The following is a 20,465-nucleotide window of genomic DNA, read 5'->3' on the forward strand; positions in this document are numbered from 1 at the left end:
ACTGTATGAAGTTCTTGTTTCACTTGTTTCGGCAATTCAAAAAACAGTTTTGAAAATTCAAAAGCTTGATCAATTAATGGAATTAATGGATGATCAACAAGATAGAAAAATCCGATACTGTTCAGGGCATGTTTAATTTCGTCCAATCTCGTGTCGCTGTTGTATGAAATGATGGGAATTAAAGTTTCGTTTGGTTTCATTTTTTTGAGTTTCGTAAGGTAGGTACTTTCCCAAGTCCACACATAACTTGGTTAAAATTCACAGATTTCTTCAATAAATCTTTATTAGAAAGTTCCTTTCCTCAACATTTTCATCCAATTATTGAAGGGAAGATTTGGCGCCAAAAAATTTCCGGATATTGTAAACTGGTTCTGCTGGTTGCAAAGCATTTTTCCAGCAAAACAAAAGTTTGTGTTTTCTACCAACTGACAAACCTATTTAAGACGAAACCAATTCGAAACACCACTAAACAAAAACAACAAAAAAATGCCAAAACGTGATTCAGCAAGCAACAAAGAACAAGTAGTAGAAAACTCAACCGCCACAACTTCAAGACCACCCAACAAGAAACGCAAATCTTCAAGTCAACCAACTTGTGCTGCTTTGGATTATTCGATTGAAGAATTGAGAAAACTCATCAATATTACATTATTCACCAGAAGAATGGACAATGATGAGAATGAAAAGAATGCAAAGGATTGGAAACAATGGAATGAATGCAAAGATGCAGAACTCAATCTATTCGAAAGTAATTCTCGTCTCGTACGAAAGGTTTCTCATATTACGGATTTTGATTTGAGTGAACAATCTGCTTCTAAAATACGTTTAGGCATTCGAGTTGATAACAAAACAAACATGGATCTGGAAATGCAAGTTTTCATTGATGAAAAAAAGATGAAATCGAGATGTTGTGAGAGAAATGCCGAAACTTTTATCATTTCCGAAAGGTCAAATCCCCAAACAGTTCATCCATTCATCCTTAAGAAACATGAACAAGCTGAGGACGAAACTGAAATTGATAAGGAAGTTCTCAAAAAATTGGGAAGTGTCAAGTTTAAATTTTTCAAAACTAAAGTGACTCGAAAGAATTCCATTTCAATTAATCGTCATTTTGAAATCGATAATGAAAATATCAAAATTAAGAGTAGCATGTTGAAGGAAGCTCCAATGTCACTTGGTTTGGGGGAGGGAATCAAGTCAGAGGTTAAAAGGGGAAGAACGTTAAGTTCATTGAAGGATTTAGTTTTGGAATGTGAAATTAAGTATACTAATCAAATAGGATATTTATTGGAATTGAGGAAGAATGGTATTGAATTGGAACCTGCAAATAATAGAGTTCAAGCTACTTCTTCTTCTGCAGATTCAAGTCTTGATGTTATTGAACTATCAGATAGTGAAGAAGAAACTAATTTGCCTCCAATTGGAAATTCAACCTCAACTCCATTGTTAAAAGTCTATGAAAATATCACTGAAACGATTCAAGATATTTCTAAAATGGAAGTTGAGGACTTGTTAAAGTTCATTAAGCGTACAGATGAAAAGTTATTTAATGTAGCCGAAACCCTTTTCAAAGAACATGAAATTAATGGACGTGCCTTTTTGAGTCTCCCCTCCTCTACAAGCAGTATGCTCGCTTTAGGATTAAAAATTGGATCCCGAGCTAAAATAGAACAAATTATTAAGCAAATTCAACACAATCCACAAAATTGAAAATAAATATATCTATATTTATTCATGCCAAGTTACATTGGGTCTCCATTTGAGGTAGACATTTTGATGATAATCCTGTGAAGCTTGTTGAGATAGCTCAACATGTTGATAATCACTCATGAAACTCGTTTGTGCAACTCTTTGAAATGGTTGAATTTTGTTCACACGTTTATGTCTGTACGATGAATGAACACAGGATAAATAATCCTCCCACATTGCCTTTTCCTTTTCATTGAGTTGAACAGAGTTTGAATTGAGTAGTATTTGAGAGAGTCCATGAATTTGAATTCCTGGTTGATAATCAGTATCGTCAAAGAGTGTGCATTCTCTATAATTGAGAATTTGCTGACCATTGAATCCATCATTGTCGAATTTAAAAGGTGTTCCATCATCTCTGAACATGATGAATGTAAATTTGTGATTGAGTGGTGCAATTAAGTCTCGTTTCAACATATTTCCCAATCCCCATCCTTTGAATTTCATTTTCATGAATTGGAGTTGGCTTATGGTTAGTGATTCTTCTAGAAATGATAGAGGATTTTGGCAGTCTCTCTTTCTAATATTCAATCCGAAACAGAACAGAAATTTGAAATGGAAATGTTCTTTCCAACTCATTGATTTAATTTCTGGAGAGGCAAACTTTTCCAATATTGATTCGATATCATTCTTTTTTGCTGCTGATGAGCCACATAAATAGTCCAGTTTATGCAACATTCGGTCAATCTCTGAAAAATCAACAAATTGTTTCGGTGCAGTTGACTGAACTGGTTGTTGTTCATCATCATCAATAGGACGATAATAAATCTCCCCTTCAGTGCCATTTCCCAACACTTCTCTATAGTATAGTTTTGCAAATTTTTCACTTTCAATGAATTTCCGCCAACTTTTGCAAACTATTCTTGGATCGAAAAAGAGGAAAGCAGGTGGAAGAAACAATAAAATTTCATAGAGAATTGGTTCATGATCAAACCAGCAATAGTGCTGGGCAGCAGTATCAACAACGCGTTGATAGGTCATTTTTTTTGGAAACTCCTTTCGTCTGATTTTGGTACGAATCATTAAATTAATTGTGTAAAGTTAATTATTTATTAATTATTCATCATGTTGAATTTAGTATAATATTGCACATGGTAAAAAAGTGATGAAATTTTCATGTAAGAAACTGACTCGTAGCTCTCTTCTAAAGAGGAAATTTCCCTTTCTGTATAATTATTCGATTTGATAATTCGTCCTAGAAGGAACTTTCTATTCGAAACAAGTGATCAAAACAAACACCATCTGCAGCTATCGTGCCACCAGTTCACAACTCAAACTGTCAATTCAACAACTGAAATAACAATCATCCTATCCAACAAGCAACCAATTCACAGCAATAAAAACAAATTCTTCTCCTTTGTGTGTTAACATATGTGAAAATTATGAATCAATTATATTGACCAAACTCCATTATCAAAGTATCAGATGATATTCAAACCTCTGTGTTTTCATAGTTTTCGTTGTGTCTTTTGAAAACCATGTTAAACTCTAAAAATAAACACCAAAAAAAAATTGTTATTCACATTTTCACGCGCACTGCTGCTGAACACACAACAATTTTTGAATCCCTTTGAGAGTTGTTGAAACTTGCAAGTTGATTTTTGAAAAGTTTGAACACTGTGTGCACTGTTCAGCATATATAGTACCAATATATTGACACATTTGTTGGTCCGGAAAAATCATTTCATCATTGTATTGATCAATTTTTAGATCATCATCACGGAGAGAGCAAAATATCATATCTCAAGTTGAAAATCATCAACCAAGTTTGCGTAAGTTTAAGGCTTTTCCAAATCGTGTATATTTATTGATAATCTATGATAATCTGCTTTTTCAAAATCAAATCATATTATAATAATATCAAACATATGTTGCTGATGATTAACAACAATAATAATAACAATATTTGAAATTCTACTTATATTTAACCTCTCTATATGTGTGTATTCCTCTATAACGCGGATCATATTGTTGTTGTGATGATATATATCTTGTTGTTTGTGTTGTGTGCACAATGTTCTATTTCATACTAAATTGTACTAAATAATCAATTTCTCCTACTTTCTATCCATACACAATTATTACCTAAACTATATAAATTCAATATATAACCATTATAATAATACTATTTCTACTAATTTTACTACTTTATTATACGAACAATACGAATAATAACAATGGACCACCCGTGAATATTTACCTCATCCTCTCAACTAATATTTGGCTATCAAAAAACATCTAAAATTTCCTCATCATTATCATTTTAAAAAAAAACGGATCAATCAGAACTTCTCCCTGTCATTCAATAATTTGATAGTTGTTGTTGTTGTTTGAAGATAAAGCTTTTGCTAATAGAATCTCTAGTTGTATATAGTTAGTTCGTTTCAAGGATTTGTGGATTAACAACACAAAGAACGAGTTGAAAAAACTGTTTTATAGTAATCGTACAGAAGAATTGAATTGTAACTTGTTGAATATAACAAGAACAATAACATATTCTTACAATATATAATTTATAACAAGAACAACATTTGAGGATCAAATTGTTACTTTGCGAGAATAACTTGTTTTTACTACTCTAATTAAAACAAGAGAATATAATGTTGACCAATCATGGAAAATCCGATAATTCATCTTCAGATGTTCTGACGATAGGTAATAATAACAACATGTATATCCATTCTGGAGGAGATGATTATTATTTACCTCCATCAGCTGAAAGAGATGACTCTTCAGTTCATTCTGGATCGGAGAGGAATGATTCATCCATGTTGGGTAGTATACCTGAAGATATCGATGATGATAATCTTGGTATCAAGGAATATGGAAGTTTTGCACCACAGTCAAAACAAGATTTCTCCTCTCCAGTATCTTTGAGACCTCCAGTTAGATTCCCTACACCTACTGTCCCTCTGCCACCTTCTCGTCCACCAACTCTCCAATCTCTCTCTAACCCAAGACCTTCACTCCCACCATCTGTTGCTAATACTACTAATGCAATTTCAACACCATCCCAACAATATCCATCAAGTCCTTCCAATACATTCCAAGAATTCGTATCAGGTGAAGAATACAAGAGACCTGTTATTCTTTCTCCATATGATGATTCACATTTCCATCTTGTTGATGAAAAGAGCCGAGTTAAACAATCGTCGCCTCCTAAAAAAGCAACCACTTCAACAAGTACCACATCAAAGACAACCAATTCAAGTACTACTAGTAACAGTATTAATTCTACAAATCATACATCTGCTGCTGTTACTTCAGTTAAATCATCTAATGGAACAACAACAACATTTGAGCCAAAAAACAATCAAGTAGGTCTAAAGACACTGCTGGCTCAAAAACAACAACAAATGCAACAACAAAAAGAAGACAAAATGGAAACTGATGAAAAAACAAAGGAAGATAAGAAGGAAGAAAAGGTCAAGGAAGAAAAGCCTAAAAAAACCACTAAGACATCAAAGAAAAAATCTAAGAAGGATTCAGATTCAGAATCGGAATATGTGGATGAATCGGAATCAGATGAATCAGATAAAAAACCATCTAAAAAGACTAAAAAGAAGGAAAAGATTAAGAAACCAACCAAACCAAAAACAACCAAAAAGGAAACTAAAAAAGAGGAAGAGAAAAAGGAAACTAAAAAGGAAACTAAAAAGGAAACCAAAAAGGAAACCAGATCAAGTAAGAAGGATATTACTATTCCAAGTCCTAAGCGAACACTAGATCCGAGTGGTTCAGAGAATGAAACCAACGGAGGTGATGAGCCAAAATCTAAAAAGAATAAGATTACATCATCAATAATTGATGAACCAATTACTGCTACTATTACTACTAAACCTAGTGTGGAGACAATTAGTGCTCCTGTTGTAAAAACTACAAGTCAAATTGTTAAAGAGAAATTAGAGGCCAGAAAGTCTCAAACCAGACCAAACGAAGATCCTCCAAAGAAGAAATCTGAAACAAAACAAACTCTTGCCAAGAAACAAAAACATACTGCTGATGATAAGATGAAACAAAAGAAGAGTTCAGAGGCAATTTCGTACTATCTGAGAGCAGGTATCTTGTTTAGTGAAGGTGCTCACTTTTCAAAGGAAGCTTATTTGATTTCATCCAAGGAAAACAAACAAACTTATTTCTTTGATGCAGTCAATTTACTACAACAAACTGTTGCCTACTTGAAACAAATTGCTAAAATGGCTCTTCAACATGGTGAAATTCAAAAGGCTGCTCTCACTCATCTGCTGTTATTCACAACTGTGAAAGTGTGGTTCAAGCTGAAATCAGAAACAATTGTAAAGTATAAGAATTATTTAATGGCAAAAGTTAATGAATTGGGAGGAGCCTCAACAGGCAATAGTCAATCAACTTCTCCAGCTGTGACATCCCCTCAATCAGTCTCGACTCCTTCACCAATTCATAGCTCCATGAATGCTACAGAAGGTATTCAGAAAAAGGAAGTGGAAAAACTTTGTAAAGAATTAGACGTTGTTTCCCAACTTGCTGAACAAGAAGATAATTTAAATCTTCAACTCAAGAACTTTGCTGTATACAGAGAAGATTCCGAACTAATGATTCGTGTCTATCAGGGAGATCTCATGTTTGTCACAATGTTCATTGAAGAAGAATTGATAAAACTAGATGTGTTTTAACAATCCAATAACAATACATTCAATAACTTATTTAAATGCAACAATAAATATATAAGATGATTTATTATTATTATGTTGACATTCAATTTAATAATAAATCAAGGTTTGCTTTCTCTATTAATGAGCTAAACACTTCTCCAAAGTTGGACAATAACTTGGAACCTTGAAAACATCAGCATCTACCTTCTCTGTTTGATCATAATATACAACTTGCTCATTACCAGTGAATGTAAAAGTATTCACATTCAAAATCCAACATTTTCCACTCTCAATTCGCTCATCATTAAAAACCCAATATTCAGCATCTTGTCCATACTTGTTAACAGCTTCAATTCTATTGGCATTATATTGACCAATCTTTCCCTTTGTAATCTTTCCACTCTTTGGAACACAAGATGGTTGCCACTTGCTTGGATCTGTATTCACTTTCACACATGAACAAATACCTTCGAATGGCACACGATATTCTACACTAATTGTTTCACTAACTTTGAAATCCCACAATGTGAATGAGTAAACCTTACCAGAGATTGAAAATGAACCGGATTGTCTGATCTTTCCAAGATTGTAATCACCAAAGAAGGAAGAAGAACCTTCAGAAAGAGCCAAAGTTTGGTTGACATCATTTATGGCCACAATGTTGAAGGATGAGTTGTAGGAGTGGACATTTGGTAAGCAACAATAGTTGTTGTTGCCTTGTTGGTCCATTTGACTTTCCAATAGTTTGAAAGAATCGAATGCAGTCAAAAAAGAAACAAGAGTCAAGATGATGAATGAAACAGCAAGAGCTTGTACGTGCATTTTTTTCTAGTCAACTGAAATATAACGACCACTCCCAATCAGCACAACACACCATCAAATTACAATCTAATAAAATTAGATGAAAGCTCAACAAATAATTTTACAAAACACAAAACAATTAATTAAAAAAAATGCCAAAACGTAAAGCTGCTGCCCCATCATCCACACAAACTCTAGAACCGTCATCAAATAAAAAGAAAAAATCGGAAGAGAAGGTTGAATTGCTGAATAAAATATTGAATGCACTCGAGGAAAATAATGCATTACAAAAAGCCTTGCTCCGACATCTAGGAGGAAAAGTTCCTGCTCTTCCTTCATCATCAACAGCCAATTCAAATTCAACAAATAGGACTGCAGCAGTTAATTCAGTTTGTGAAAGTAGTGAAAGTAGTGATGAAGATGAAATAGTTAGTGATGATGTTGCAATATCATCAAAACGTTCGACTATTAAAACAACTTGTCCATGGACAGGTTCAAATCTGCAAGAACCTGTTCAATCTAAGAAATGTAAACACGTATATGAAAAGGCAGTGGCTTTCGCAAAATTGAGAACTGGAGGGGGTTATTTTGAATGTCCTATTATTGGTTGTAAGGAATGCAGAATTACTATAGTAGACCTTGTGGAAAGTCCATCCCTTGCTTTACAAATCAGAAAGGAAATTAAGAGAAAAGAAGAAGAAAAGAGAAAAAAGGCAGAAAGTTCTGAGGATTGTTGAATTTTAAAATCCACAACCTATATTTTAATTCGTGAAACTGAAAGAAGATTGAGGATTAATTGAGGAATTGGTGAATACAAAATATTTATTCAAGGGAATTGTGGAATTTTATTTAAAAGGATATTCAACTTGACAATTAGTTTGTGGAATCATTTAATTAAGTTGGGAAGCAAGCATGGTATCTTTCAATTCGAGGGCCTTTTTCTTATTGAGAGATTTTACCAAATAATTTCCACATACCACCAAGTTATCTAAATCTCTAATCCATTGAGTGTTTCTCAACAGTTGGTACGAGGAATCAGTGAGTAAATTTCCTTGCAAATTTAACCTCTTGACATGCTCGAATTTGTTTGACTCACAGAGAATTTTCAAACCCTCATCACCAATAAAGGTATTCACCAATTCGAGACGTTTCAAATTTACAAGATATGGAGATTGAACGAGTGATTTAACACTTTTAGGACCGAAATCTGGATTATTGTGAATAATTAGAGTTTCGAGAGTTAAAAGTTTCGAACAATTTGCTAGCATCCCAAACGAGTCTGGACTAATATTCGAGCAAAACAGTTCTAATTCTTTCACATTTGTTAGGAATGGGCTTTCAACAAGGGCTACTATTGCCGCATCATCAAAATCCATTCTGCCAAATCTGAGACTTGTGATATTTCTGCACTTTTCTGAATTCAAAAAGTGTTGCAACACTTCTAACGTTAATCCACTCGAGGACTGAATTTCCAATCTATTGAAATCTTGTGTTAAAAGAAGAGGTAGATGATTCTCTTGATTGATAATTAGTGAGAGGTCAACTTTAACTTTCTTCTCACAGGAATTTAATTTCTTAATCCTTGGTAAAGAAGGTGGCGATGAAGGACATGATGATGTCGAAGATGAAGCAATGGATACGTTATCTGGTTGTGTGGCTTGATCAGTTTCCTTCTTTACACTTTTGTTCAATTTTCTTGGTTTCTTGCTGGTGAGTTGTTTTGGCATTTTTTTTATGAGTGGAAAAATTATTTTTAGATTTGAAGTGTTGCTTTTAACAAGCTGCTAACGAAAATTTATGTTTTTTCGAGCTAAACACATCAATCAAAAAATTCAATTTGAATAAAACATTGTTTTACAGTTATTTTCAATGTTTCTTTAAACAAGAATATTCTTGTCTATTTGATCTGTTAGTACTATTATGAAATAACTTAAAATTTAACTCTCGGAACTTCAACATGTCTTCCTAACGAATTCGTGTGGTGAACATTCCGAAACTTTCCTTTACACAAAACAACATGTTATTCAAGACAGAAAGTTCTTGTATTCCAATGTGTTCTTAAATACATTGCAAAGAAGATTTACATTCATGAGAAGAAAGCAACTACAATGAACGTTGGAAGGATTTCAATGATATACAGTTCAATTAAGCTTCAATTAACTTTAAAATAGATTCTAATAACATTGAAAACTATCTTGTAACAAAGATACCCAAATTAGAGTTTGACCTCCAGGAAATTATTTCCAAACAACTGCAATAATATTGAAAAATGGTTCAAAAGAATCAGATTATAATAATTTTCTCTCTGTTATCCAAGCTTGAGGTGTTTTAAATTACTCCTTGCGGCATTTCAACAACTGACCTTGCCTTACAACTCCATCTCCGTCTCCTTCTATCATTCGCATAATTGGCTTCTAAACTGAGTCAAGTCAACTATGCCAAAAAAATCCATCAAAAAAAAAATTGAGAATGAACAAACGCTTAACACTTTTATCTTTGTTCTTGCTATGCTTGTTAATAAGCATGTCACTTGTTCAACATGTCAACTCTTCTCGACCAAACTGTGCTGAGCCTCTCAACACACAAAACTCTGGTTCTTCAGATTCGTTTGGAAGGAAAACTCTTCAAGCAGCTGATCAAGATGTCAAGTTGTTGAACAATAAAGAGGGCATAACCTCTCTTCTCATTGATAGTATGGCCAGAAATGCAATGGCTCAATTATCTCCAAGTGTTTTCAATGGTGTTCTAGGCCCAACCAATAAGTACATTCCACTTGTTACATTTGAAGCACATGCAAATGCCAAATGTTATGCATGTCAAGTGGATTGTTTGAAAAAGTGGAAAGGATTAACGGAGAGAGCTCTTTTCAAATCATGTAAATATAGATATTTCTATTATGGATGTGATAGACCATGTTATGGAAGTCATACTGCTTCACAGAAGGATACTGCTGATATGATTGCTATTTGTTATGTTAGGAATAATTGCAGATTTGGAAATGTATTGCTTGATTATGCTAAAAAGTATAAGAAGAAGGCAATGAGTTCTATTGTGTGGGATATTGGAACAGCTGCTCAAAATACTAGAGCTGATTAGTTTTGATATTCTTTGATTTCGAATAAATAGTTGGAAATGAATTTATTCTAATCTCTGTTCTGATACACGAATTATTTCGGTCAAATATTGAGAGTATAGGTGTGATAGTAGTTGATTCTTTTCAAATATTGTTCATAATCCTTAAAGAAAATAGGAAACTGTTCCATGTAAAATTGTAATTGTTTCAAAATTACTCAAACTCCCTTGTAAATATTCCAGAAAGATCTTGTTCTGATAAAAAGGAACTACTCTCCCAAAATAGTGGATTCTCAAATCCTGTAATACCAACAGACGAGTAGTCTTCTGGTTGAGTAGGTGTAACTTCAATATTCAGTTGTGTATTTAGTGGAATGTCAATAGGAGTAGGTTGTACACTCACAACACGTCTAACTCTTATCAGAGACAAGTATTGTTCCATGTCTGCAAGAAGGTCCTTAAAGAAAAGCTCAACAAACTTGTATCGTTTTTTCATCAAATTAAAAGCTCTCATATCCTTCTCAAGAATATCGAAATAATCAATTCCGTTATATCTGAAATCTGTACTTTGGCTTGAAATTAGTGTTTTGACAATTTGTAAATGCACATTGGTTGCCTTGGCTACACAGACAAGAGTTTCTATAGGGAAGAGTGGAAACCAAGCATGTTGCGTTATTTCTGTAATTTCCAAAGCTGCCTTCTCCATAATATCCCTAACAGTTGGATTGTGTGATTTAGATAGAATTGAAATTCTCAGTGAGTTTGCAATTAGAGTAAATATTGGATCAACTAGTTCTTCATACTCAGGTCCTACAATTCACTTGTTCAGATATTTGTTTTATAATGAAACTTACCATATGAAAAACATGCAAGAGCAGGACTCTTTGTTGGAGTGTCTATCAATCCTTTGGCCACCTTTTTGATATTCTCCACACACATTTGGACAACACTCCAAATTTCAAAACAATTTTCACTATTAACTTCTCTAGTCACTACACCGATCCATTCCTCTGGAAATTTATCCATTGTAAAGAAGCTATAAATATCAGGCAATCTTCTGAGGAATTCTTTCAAGTCCAAACGATTCAAATCATCTCCCAATACATTGTTAAAATAAAATACAAGATTTTCCAAATTTCTCTCACAGTCTGTCATAGTAGCTCTCTTCTCCTCGCCACTGAGTTGCGTCTTGACATAGTACTGGAGAATTTGCATGTAGAATTTTGCATTTTCGTATCTTCCAACCCAGCCTTCATACGAGGCCAAATTACCATAAGTTGCTGCAATATGATAGCTTTGAATTTGGTCAAACATTTTAGAAAGTGCCTTTTTGGCTCTTTGAGCTGTCTTTTCTGCTAGCTCAGCGAGTCCATATCTACATTCACACAATGCTCTCACCGATAAGAAGAGAGGGAACATTTCCTTCTTGTTGCTCTTTTCTCCTTCGATATCATTTGGTGTTGTAATGTAATTTTCCAATTCTTCCTTGCTCACCAATGGACATCCATCACATGCAATATCAAAATAAAAGTCAATCACATTTCTCTTACTGAGATGACCAACTTCTTCCACATTATCACTATCGGAATCACTATTTTTTTCTGCAATATTATTGTTGGTGGTTGAATGGTATGGTTTGAATTTTGGATCATTCGAAACTACACCATCCTTTGGTTTGAATGAGGTAACTCCTTTCTTTTTCTTTCTCTTCTTTTTTTCCTCAGTTCCCTTGATTGCATTCCTCTTTGATTCTCTATAAATACATTCCACAGATCGTTGTGTACATGCTGTACAACATGGCAATTTCTTATCTGTAATATTATGGTGAATTTTAAAATCAACAAATAATAAAATACCTACCACTATTAAGGATTTAAAATTAAAATGTTATTTAGATTATTTACATACCATTTTCTATTAAATAGTTAATAATATGAAGATTAAAAACACATACCGATGCTGCTTTCTACAAGGCTCACAGGCAATTGGAAAGAATTCAGTATTATCGTCTGTTGCAGCTGTTTGATTTGGTGAGCCAGTCTTTTCGTTACCTTCTGAACCATTACTACTGCTACTACTCGATTGGCCATTAATAACATTAGTTGATAAATTAATATTTTGATTTGGAATAAATCCTCTATTATTATTTACAAAATTCAAATATTCTTGTTGTCTTTGTTGGAAAAGCAATCCGAAACTGTTTGGATTCATTCCTCCCAATAATTGTTGCTGCATTAATATTTGTTGAAGACTTGGATTGTGATTATTCATCATTAATTGTTGATTTACAGGATTCATTGCAGGTTGTTGATTATTTACAGAAGAAATCGATGGATCTTGAACAGTTTCCCAACCAGAAGCAGAATTTCCTAAAGACTTTCCGAGTGATGATAAAAATCCACCATTATTTCCACTACTTGTATTATCATTACCTAAATTTGAAAGGAAATTCATTGATGATCCACTATTACTATTATTCATCATCATCATATTATTCATCAATACATTATTCATCATCAACTGGTGCTGAGACGTTGCCGAATAGCTTTGATTATTACTATTCATTTCAAACGTTTGTTTGGTGTTGTTATTTGTTGGTTCCGAGTTGTCTTGATGATTTAACGGACGCATTTTTTTCTTTTAGAATTTAAAATTTCCCGCTACAAAAATGTTAAACACTTCAAAATTGGAATTAAAATTTTGTAATATTGTACCAAATAAATATGTTTAATCAAATTCCATTCTTGTAATTCATATCCTTTTGTTGTACAGCTTCACCAAGTCAACCAATAGACAATATTTGAACGATTCCACTTATTTTTTTCTATCAGGAAAATGCTTGAACAGAATCCTCAAATAATGATGAAGGAATGAGATCATAAATGAGTTTGAAGAATTGTCTTTCCACTCAGTATCATCATGTTATCAATACTGAGATCAACATGCTTAGTAGAGGTGGAGAATAATAAAATTGAAATACCAGCAGCACTTTGGAGGACCTCCATTCGATTCTTGCTCCAATCGTGCTCTTTTTTGTCTCTTGTTCTCAATTATCAATGTGCGCTCAATTTCCGACGCAAGAATCAAAAAAAAAAAAGACGTTTTCCGTTCGCTCGTCCGTGATGCTTTAGAAACAAGCAACAGATAACAACACTGTAAAAAAGAAGAATTTGTGGCGTTTTGAGAAAGAGAAGGAAAGAATGAATTCGTCATCAACATCACCACAACAGGCTCCTCCTCAAGGCTTTGGAAGTTTTCCTTCCTCCCCTAACAATAACATGTATACACAGCCTCAGCAACAACAATATTCTTCCTATAATAATAGTTTAAATAGTAGTAATAGTACTAATAACAACATGATGATGATGAATAGTGTCCACCATCATCAGCCTCTTCCTTCATCTCCTTATAATCAACATCATCATGTGGCATCTCAATCAAACACCTCACAACAGCAACAGTATTATGATAATAACAATAATTATCAGGAATATAATAGACCACCGAATAATAATAACATGAATCATTCATCATCGATGAATAATGGTACGATGATTTCACTTCCTAGTCAAAATTCCTCCTATCAGACGTCACCATCACAATATGGCAACAGTAATAACAATAACTTTATTTATAATATTCCACCACCATCCACACCACAGCAACCACCACCTCAACAAAATTATCATAATGGAATGCAAGGAATGAGTAGTAGTTCATATCAATTTGCGAATAGTAATGGAATGCACAATAGAATGAATAATCAAAATGTGTCACCACCCATGAATCAACAACAAAATCTCGAATCAAGTCCAGAAGAAAATTCGTCATCACCAAATGCTGAGCAATTGGGAAATTCGGATTTTCATCCCATCGCCTGTATAAATTGCAGAAAGCAACACAAACAATGGTAAGTTTAGTTATATTTGGAATTAAATCGATAACATTTTATAGTGGTAAGTATTAAATAAGAGAAATTGATTATTTAATGTTTCGGATATATAATTTAAACCTATCAGATAAGAAATTACCAAGTTGTCAACGATGTATTTCGAAAGGTATAACTTGTGAATATAAAACGCCTAGAAGAATGAGATATCCAAATCAGTCGAAACAAAAACAACAGCAACAGTCAACTGAGGAACAGCAACAATCAGAACCAAAGAAGAAGAAAAAGAAAACCGACTCGAAAGATAACCTAACACCAAAATCAAACTCTCCTCTCGATCCAGAAAATGTTTGTGCTCCAAATACAACTCTCACTAGCAGATTCCCTCAAACTCTCTCAAAAAAGAATATTATTGATATTTATTATAGCATGATATGCGATCACTTTATATTTATTGAAAAACCAGTATTGGAAAAGTATATTCTTTCCAAGAGTAATAGTGAAGATGTGGATGATTCAGAATTACCACTCAAGAAGGAAATGCAGACATTCTTCTTCTCTGTGACAGCACTAGTGGAACAACGTATGGGAATGGGAGATTTATCTGAAAAATCAGCAAAGAAGGCTAGAGATTGTCTTTCTAAACTTTTTGATGAAATGAATAACTTTGTAGTTGCCTGTTCGTATGCAAATTTGGGATCATATGAGATTGGATCAGGACGAGTCAAACTATCCAGGTTCTATTTCCATAATGCCAAGTTTTACTTTGAAAGTTTGGACGATTCTGAAAAGTCAAGGTTATCAGAGCATGAAAAGGCTCTCCAAAAATACTTGACATCAGTGGAAATTGTAAATGCAGATAATGATCTAGGAATTTCAGCCATGATACATGACATGCCAAAAGTTTTTCATTTCACCACAGGACATCACTTACCTCAAGAAATTGTTAAAGCAACTCAACAAGAGGTCAGTCCTTCGAATTGTTTGGACTATCTCAAGATTGTGGAAATGATTGCCTCGTACTTGAACAAGTATTTCAGAGGTATGGCCACTAAAACTAGAGGAGAAAAGGAAATGGAAATGTATGACAAGGGTAGTAATCTCTGCCAAGGTTTACTAATGAACGGATTACGTGTAGGTGTCTTGACTAAGGCAGGGTATGGCAAGGATCTTATTGAAGAGTCTTCTTTGAGAATTACGTATGCGTCCGAGAGTGAATTTTTTCCATTCCTTCCTGTTATTGTAATTCCACACGTTGCTCTCGCTGCCCGTATTCACTTACAAATTGTAAAAAAGATTGAAAATGGTACCAGACAAAATCATCAGAAAGGGCTCACTTTCCAAAATACCGTTGGACCTATTGATTATTTTGATATTCTGGCAAAAGATTACAGATCACTCATTATTCTCTCTAAAAGATTTAAGAGAGTGTCGGTATGTTACGGTTCTCTCCTTGATGAAATTAAAGAGATTTTAGGTAGGAGAGTTGAAGCTCAGCAAAACAACGACACCACCTCGACAAATAACTCTAATACTGTTACTACCCCAATTGCAGATGATGCACTCTTACAGCCACTTTCCTTAGACTCTTCCAGCCTGCCTCCACTGTCCTTCCTTCTAGGTTCTATGAATGATAATCCTTCACTACCTCAATCTTCAAGCTCTCAAAAATCAACCCTTGATGGATATGCTTCCAACAATTTACAACAAAGCATTTTCAATTCAATAATTCAATCTCCAATCAAATCACCCTCACAACAACAAGAGTTGTACTTTGCTGATCCATTCTTTACACACGAAGATTTACAACAAATATTTTCTCCACATACGTATGGCGATTTTGAGGATGTATCAGAATATAGTTTTAATGTGAAATAAATTAGTTCCTTTCCCATATAATATCTCTATTGTTCTTCCACGTATTTGGCTACATATTCAGGATAGCATGGCAATCTATCTCCTAGCATAACGTGGTGATTACCAGTTTGAGTTTCAGCTGTTGGTTCAAAGACTGGTTCCAAAGGCTTTTCCACAAATACTTCGTGATCTTTCTTAACTGGTAATTCTTCCTTCTTTTCTTCAACAACTGGTGTTTCTGTAATTGTTTCTTCCTTCTTTTCTTCAACTGGTGCTTCTACAACTTGAGTAGTTTCCACAGAAATTGGTGGTACTTGTTCAATTGAACAAATAAATGGAATTGTTTCTTGAATTAACTTTTTACAATTTTCAACTTGATAATTCAATCAGGTAAATTCCAATTTGAACTTTTTTAGGAATAAATTGTTGTAATTCAACAGTTTCGTTTCCAAGGCTCTCCATGATTTTTCTTAATAATTCATAAATTTCAATAATTTCACTTAATTCATCCTTATTTAACAATTGAATGTCAGTTAAATATTCTTGATTCAAATATGTTTTGATAAATTCATCCAATACTATTAACTTCTCTTCCAATTCTTGAATATATTTGGTCAATTTCATTAAAAAATTCTCCGATTTAATGCTTTCTACCATACAAGTCATGTTTAACTTTAGTTCATCAACTTGTGAACTTTCTTGTTCAAGTTTCAATTCATTAGCATGTTCAAAACAATTCTTTAACTTTTCACAAATTTCCAAATATTCTTTTTGAAATTCATTTTCTAATACAGTACATAAAACCTTAATTGCATTGATTTGTGAATTGGATTGAGTTTCTTCTTGTCTTTCAATATTTGTTTCTTGTGTTTCGTCTTGTTCTTTAATATTTTCGTCTTGTTTTTCGAGAGTTTCTTGATTTTCATCATGTTTTTCCTCTTGTTGTTCGAGAGTTTCTTGGTTTTCATCATGTTTTTCAAGTGGTTCTTGTTTTTCAAGAATTTCTTTCTTAATTTTATCTTTTTCAACTTTTTCATTCAATTCCTTCTTAATTTTGGAAATTTCCTTTCCGTTGACTTTCCATAAATTGTTAATTTTAATATTTGGTGATTGAAGTAATAATTTAACAATTTCTAAACGTCCTTTTTCACATGCAATATGTAATGGAGACTAATAAATATTTAAAAATGTTGTAATTATTATTACTTACTTCCTATTATGGTAATGTTTAAAATAAGTATTAAATACAAACCATCTAAATAATAATGTAAAATATTTTAAATATTTAATTCTTACATGCTACGAGGAAATAATTAATAAATTAATTATTAATTTACATACTTCCTAAAATAGATAAATAATTTAATTGGTTAATTACTCACTTTCTAATAACAAAGTTGGCAAATTAATTTCAATATTTAATAATACTAACTTCCTATTAAAAAAATTAATATTAAATATTAAAAATACTAACAATCTAAAAAAATGTAAATATTTAAAATTGTTTAAAAACTTACAACTCTCTAAAACAAATATACACGTAATTTAATTAGTAGAGACTTACTTGCTAATAAAAATATTAATTTAAGATTATATTACTTAAATTACATACTTCCTAATAAGGAACTTGTTCATAAATAAAGAATTTAATACTTACTCCCTAATAATATTAACATTAAATAGTTATAAGTGAAATACTAACTTTCTAATAAATTATTTTATAAATAACTAAGTATTAAATACTTACATGCTAATAAAATGCTAATTTAATACAAAATTACCAAATTTAGAATACTTACATACTAAAAATAGTATTATTTTTATATTTTTTAATATTAAATTACTTACAGTCTGAAAATATTATTATTACAATGCTAGCAACACTTACAAACTAATAGCATTAAATATAAATAATTAATTATTCAATTCCTTACATACTAATTAATTATTTAGTATTTTACAATATTTCCTTAAATACTTACTTTCTACAATCATACCCATTTAGATCTTATTAAACAATTGATATTCTACTCACATACTACTCAATTTTAAATATTTATAATGTTAATATTAAATAGTACTTACTCCCTTATTCACATCAAGTCCTCCACAATTCAACAATAACTTGACAATTTCCAAATGTCCCCTCTCACAAGCCATGTACAACAATGTCTTATTCCGATCAGATTCATTTACCTTCGTTGGCTTGAAATACTTTTTAAACTCGGCAACGTTTCCACTATTTGCAGCATCTACAAGATGAGGAGAGAGCATTTTGATGTTTGGTGTTGTTTTGTTTTTTTTGAATGAAATTTTCTTTTTATCACCATATTAAGGCCTTAATGAAAGTTCATTATGGTTTGGGAACTTGTAATTTCTAGAAGTTGCGTTTGGAGTTTAATTAGAATGTTTAAAAATTGAAGTATTAATCAGAATCACCAGAATATGATTCATAATCATCGGTTGAAATCATTTCTTGTTCGCGTGGTAAACCATTAATGTAATCGGCATAATCTACTCGCAAATATTTGACTAAATGGAAAAATTGAGATCGTAGCATGGTGTTACCTTGAACGAACTCTCGTGCTTCGATTTCTACACTATTACAGTTAATTTCTAGTAAACGGATAGCTAGCTCAATTATTCCTGTTTGTATCAGGGCAAGATTCCTCTTATTTTCAATGTCAAAATTAAGAACTTTCAGTGTTTTAGTTTTGGCTAAAGTAAAGTTGACTGCCTTATCAATATCCAATAGAGCTATTAAACCTGCAAAAATGTAAATGGAACGTTTCTCCAACATTGCTCGCATTAAAATTTCTACTAGCTTTTCAAGATTAGGTGGCTTAATTCCTTTCACAATATAGTCACAAACTAAATTGATGAGGCAGTTATTATTTAGTGGAATCCAAGAGTTTTTGATAGCCAAGCTATAAATAAATTCCATATTTGATACCGCATTGCTTATAGGTTCAATAGCGTCATACATTTGATATGAAACAAGTACTCTTGCTGGTCCAGTTAGTTCATTATTTGATCTGAAATAGAAGAGTAATAAATCCGAAATGACTTTCCTTATGTTATCATCCAAAAGTTGTTTCTCTGAAAGCAGTTGGTGTATGCGTAAACATAGAACCAATCGACCAGCCATTGTTTCTGGAAGTACGGTTTTCCAAGTTATAAATCCAGGTATTAAAGATTTAACAGCTAGCACCATCCTTTCCGTCATTCCTAATATTATTAAAATGGTTTCTATGAATTTGAAATACTCAGATTCAAGTGGATATTTTACAATATTAGAAATTATACTTGTCAATTCGTCATCCTTAATCATCTTGTTAGTTAATTCCATTGTAGCACACAAAAAATTAAGAAATGGTTCAACATCCTCAGGTGTTTCCACTTTAAATTCAATCGTACCGTTGTAAATTACTTCCAAACATGACTGATCGAGCATAATTTGGTCCAAATGATATGGTAAACCTAGTAATAAAATTTTTCTAATGGAATATGGAGCATTTTCGAGAATCTCTTTGATATAGAAATTTCCGAATGTTTCATCGCTGAAAAGGGCACATTTCATGGCTATTTCTCGTAAATCTAACAACTCTGTAGCATCCCCAATAATTCTAAAATAATGTGCAATGAATGCACTAAATTTGAGTTTTTCAACAACTTTCAAAGCTTTTCTTAATCTTTGATTGTGTTCTTCATTTCGTTCCAAATCACTAATAGCATCAAACTCTTGATTTAGAAAAGCAAATGTTGGAAACGGACAACTATGAGCATAGATTCGGAGTATGTCTATTAAATTCTCATCTGGTTCTACGTCAATTCTTTCATATAATAGTTGGAATAAGTTTTGCAACATTGGTTCATTTTTGGTTGTACGAACAATTCTAAGGTCTGCATACTTTGAAAGTAATTTTTTTTCTCTTGTTGTCCATTTTGGACACATTGCCTTGTCATTCCAATATTTTTCATTATAATGTGACAAGAAATCAATTAACTTGATGTAAAAAACATGAGAAAGAGTAGCACCTTCAGTATTCATACACGCCCAGACAGCATGAAAATACCAATACGGTACCACATGTTCATACTTAGTATTTGGAAACAGAAAATTGTCCCTTGTCTCCTTATAGTCATCCAAAAATCGATAAACCAACTGGCCAGCACCACCAAGGTTGATCACTTTAAATAAATTTGTAATATCATCATCGTCACTCCAAGAAATTTCCGTAAATGTTTCTTCATCTTCCATCATGTCATTTTGAACAATATCACACAACAGTTCATAGCTTGTGTAAATGTCTCCCCCAGGCAGCTCATCGGACAGTTGTGACTTGTGCAAATGTTCCTTCAGAGCATCACGGTTAGGTCCATCACGAAGTTTGAACATTTTTTTTCTTATTAAAATTAGTTAAATATTATTAAATAAATAAGTTTGGAGCTATTTGGTTTTTTGGTGA

At 32.7% G+C, this 20,465-nt stretch overlaps 11 protein-coding genes across 11 annotated transcripts; 6 read left to right on the top strand and 5 right to left on the bottom strand.

Annotated features, from left to right (window-relative positions):
• Window positions 1–486: 486 nt before the first annotated feature.
• NAEGRDRAFT_73145 (uncharacterized protein) lies at window positions 487–1,710 on the top strand (the record flags this gene model as incomplete). The annotated part of the gene is made up of 1 exon (XM_002671802.1): window positions 487–1,710. The coding sequence occupies one exon, from the start codon at window positions 487–489 to the stop codon at window positions 1,708–1,710; it is 1,224 nt and encodes a 407-aa protein (XP_002671848.1).
• A 2,705-nt stretch (window positions 1,711–4,415) lies between these two features.
• NAEGRDRAFT_59364 (uncharacterized protein) lies at window positions 4,416–6,464 on the top strand (the record flags this gene model as incomplete). Its single annotated transcript, XM_002671803.1, has 1 exon — window positions 4,416–6,464. The coding sequence occupies one exon, from the start codon at window positions 4,416–4,418 to the stop codon at window positions 6,396–6,398; it is 1,983 nt and encodes a 660-aa protein (XP_002671849.1). The 3' UTR covers window positions 6,399–6,464.
• NAEGRDRAFT_81420 (uncharacterized protein) lies at window positions 6,436–7,204 on the bottom strand. The gene has a single exon (XM_002671864.1). The coding sequence runs from the start codon at window positions 7,197–7,199 to the stop codon at window positions 6,516–6,518; it is 684 nt and encodes a 227-aa protein (XP_002671910.1). The 5' UTR covers window positions 7,200–7,204; the 3' UTR covers window positions 6,436–6,515.
• A 126-nt stretch (window positions 7,205–7,330) lies between these two features.
• On the top strand, window positions 7,331–7,915 carry NAEGRDRAFT_52672 (uncharacterized protein; the record flags this gene model as incomplete). Its single annotated transcript, XM_002671804.1, has 1 exon — window positions 7,331–7,915. One exon carries the CDS (start codon window positions 7,331–7,333, stop codon window positions 7,913–7,915), a length of 585 nt encoding a protein of 194 aa, XP_002671850.1.
• A 153-nt stretch (window positions 7,916–8,068) lies between these two features.
• NAEGRDRAFT_73149 (uncharacterized protein) lies at window positions 8,069–8,905 on the bottom strand (the record flags this gene model as incomplete). Its single annotated transcript, XM_002671865.1, has 1 exon — window positions 8,069–8,905. One exon carries the CDS (start codon window positions 8,903–8,905, stop codon window positions 8,069–8,071), a length of 837 nt encoding a protein of 278 aa, XP_002671911.1.
• Window positions 8,906–9,701: 796 nt separating this feature from the next.
• Window positions 9,702–10,274, top strand: NAEGRDRAFT_73150 (uncharacterized protein; the record flags this gene model as incomplete). The annotated part of the gene is made up of 1 exon (XM_002671805.1): window positions 9,702–10,274. The coding sequence occupies one exon, from the start codon at window positions 9,702–9,704 to the stop codon at window positions 10,272–10,274; it is 573 nt and encodes a 190-aa protein (XP_002671851.1).
• A 190-nt stretch (window positions 10,275–10,464) lies between these two features.
• NAEGRDRAFT_73151 (uncharacterized protein) lies at window positions 10,465–12,881 on the bottom strand (the record flags this gene model as incomplete). The annotated part of the gene is made up of 6 exons (XM_002671866.1): window positions 10,465–11,060; window positions 11,105–12,061; window positions 12,111–12,112; window positions 12,159–12,164; window positions 12,205–12,720; window positions 12,784–12,881. 6 exons carry the CDS (start codon window positions 12,879–12,881, stop codon window positions 10,465–10,467), a joined length of 2,175 nt encoding a protein of 724 aa, XP_002671912.1.
• Window positions 12,882–13,450: 569 nt separating this feature from the next.
• Window positions 13,451–14,164, top strand: NAEGRDRAFT_73152 (uncharacterized protein; the record flags this gene model as incomplete). Its single annotated transcript, XM_002671806.1, has 1 exon — window positions 13,451–14,164. One exon carries the CDS (start codon window positions 13,451–13,453, stop codon window positions 14,162–14,164), a length of 714 nt encoding a protein of 237 aa, XP_002671852.1.
• Window positions 14,165–14,340: 176 nt separating this feature from the next.
• Window positions 14,341–16,017, top strand: NAEGRDRAFT_73153 (uncharacterized protein; the record flags this gene model as incomplete). The annotated part of the gene is made up of 1 exon (XM_002671807.1): window positions 14,341–16,017. The coding sequence occupies one exon, from the start codon at window positions 14,341–14,343 to the stop codon at window positions 16,015–16,017; it is 1,677 nt and encodes a 558-aa protein (XP_002671853.1).
• A 348-nt stretch (window positions 16,018–16,365) lies between these two features.
• NAEGRDRAFT_73154 (uncharacterized protein) lies at window positions 16,366–18,270 on the bottom strand (the record flags this gene model as incomplete). Its single annotated transcript, XM_002671867.1, has 13 exons — window positions 16,366–17,166; window positions 17,207–17,209; window positions 17,249–17,251; window positions 17,338–17,340; window positions 17,429–17,431; window positions 17,561–17,563; window positions 17,654–17,656; window positions 17,695–17,701; window positions 17,744–17,757; window positions 17,796–17,798; window positions 17,845–17,847; window positions 17,885–17,887; window positions 18,082–18,270. 13 exons carry the CDS (start codon window positions 18,268–18,270, stop codon window positions 16,366–16,368), a joined length of 1,038 nt encoding a protein of 345 aa, XP_002671913.1.
• A 151-nt stretch (window positions 18,271–18,421) lies between these two features.
• NAEGRDRAFT_73155 (uncharacterized protein) lies at window positions 18,422–20,395 on the bottom strand (the record flags this gene model as incomplete). Its single annotated transcript, XM_002671868.1, has 1 exon — window positions 18,422–20,395. One exon carries the CDS (start codon window positions 20,393–20,395, stop codon window positions 18,422–18,424), a length of 1,974 nt encoding a protein of 657 aa, XP_002671914.1.
• Window positions 20,396–20,465: the final 70 nt, after the last annotated feature.

The sequence above is a fragment of the Naegleria gruberi genome (genome assembly GCF_000004985.1).
Source record: "Naegleria gruberi genomic scaffold NAEGRscaffold_58, whole genome shotgun sequence".
Taxonomy (NCBI): Eukaryota; Heterolobosea; class Eutetramitea; order Acrasida; family Naegleriidae; genus Naegleria; species Naegleria gruberi.

Bases quoted from the DNA above. Each gene is read 5' to 3' on its own strand.
- NAEGRDRAFT_81420 (XM_002671864.1), bottom strand. From the start codon at position 7,199: ATGCACGTACAAGCTCTTGCTGTTTCATTCATCATCTTGACTCTTGTT.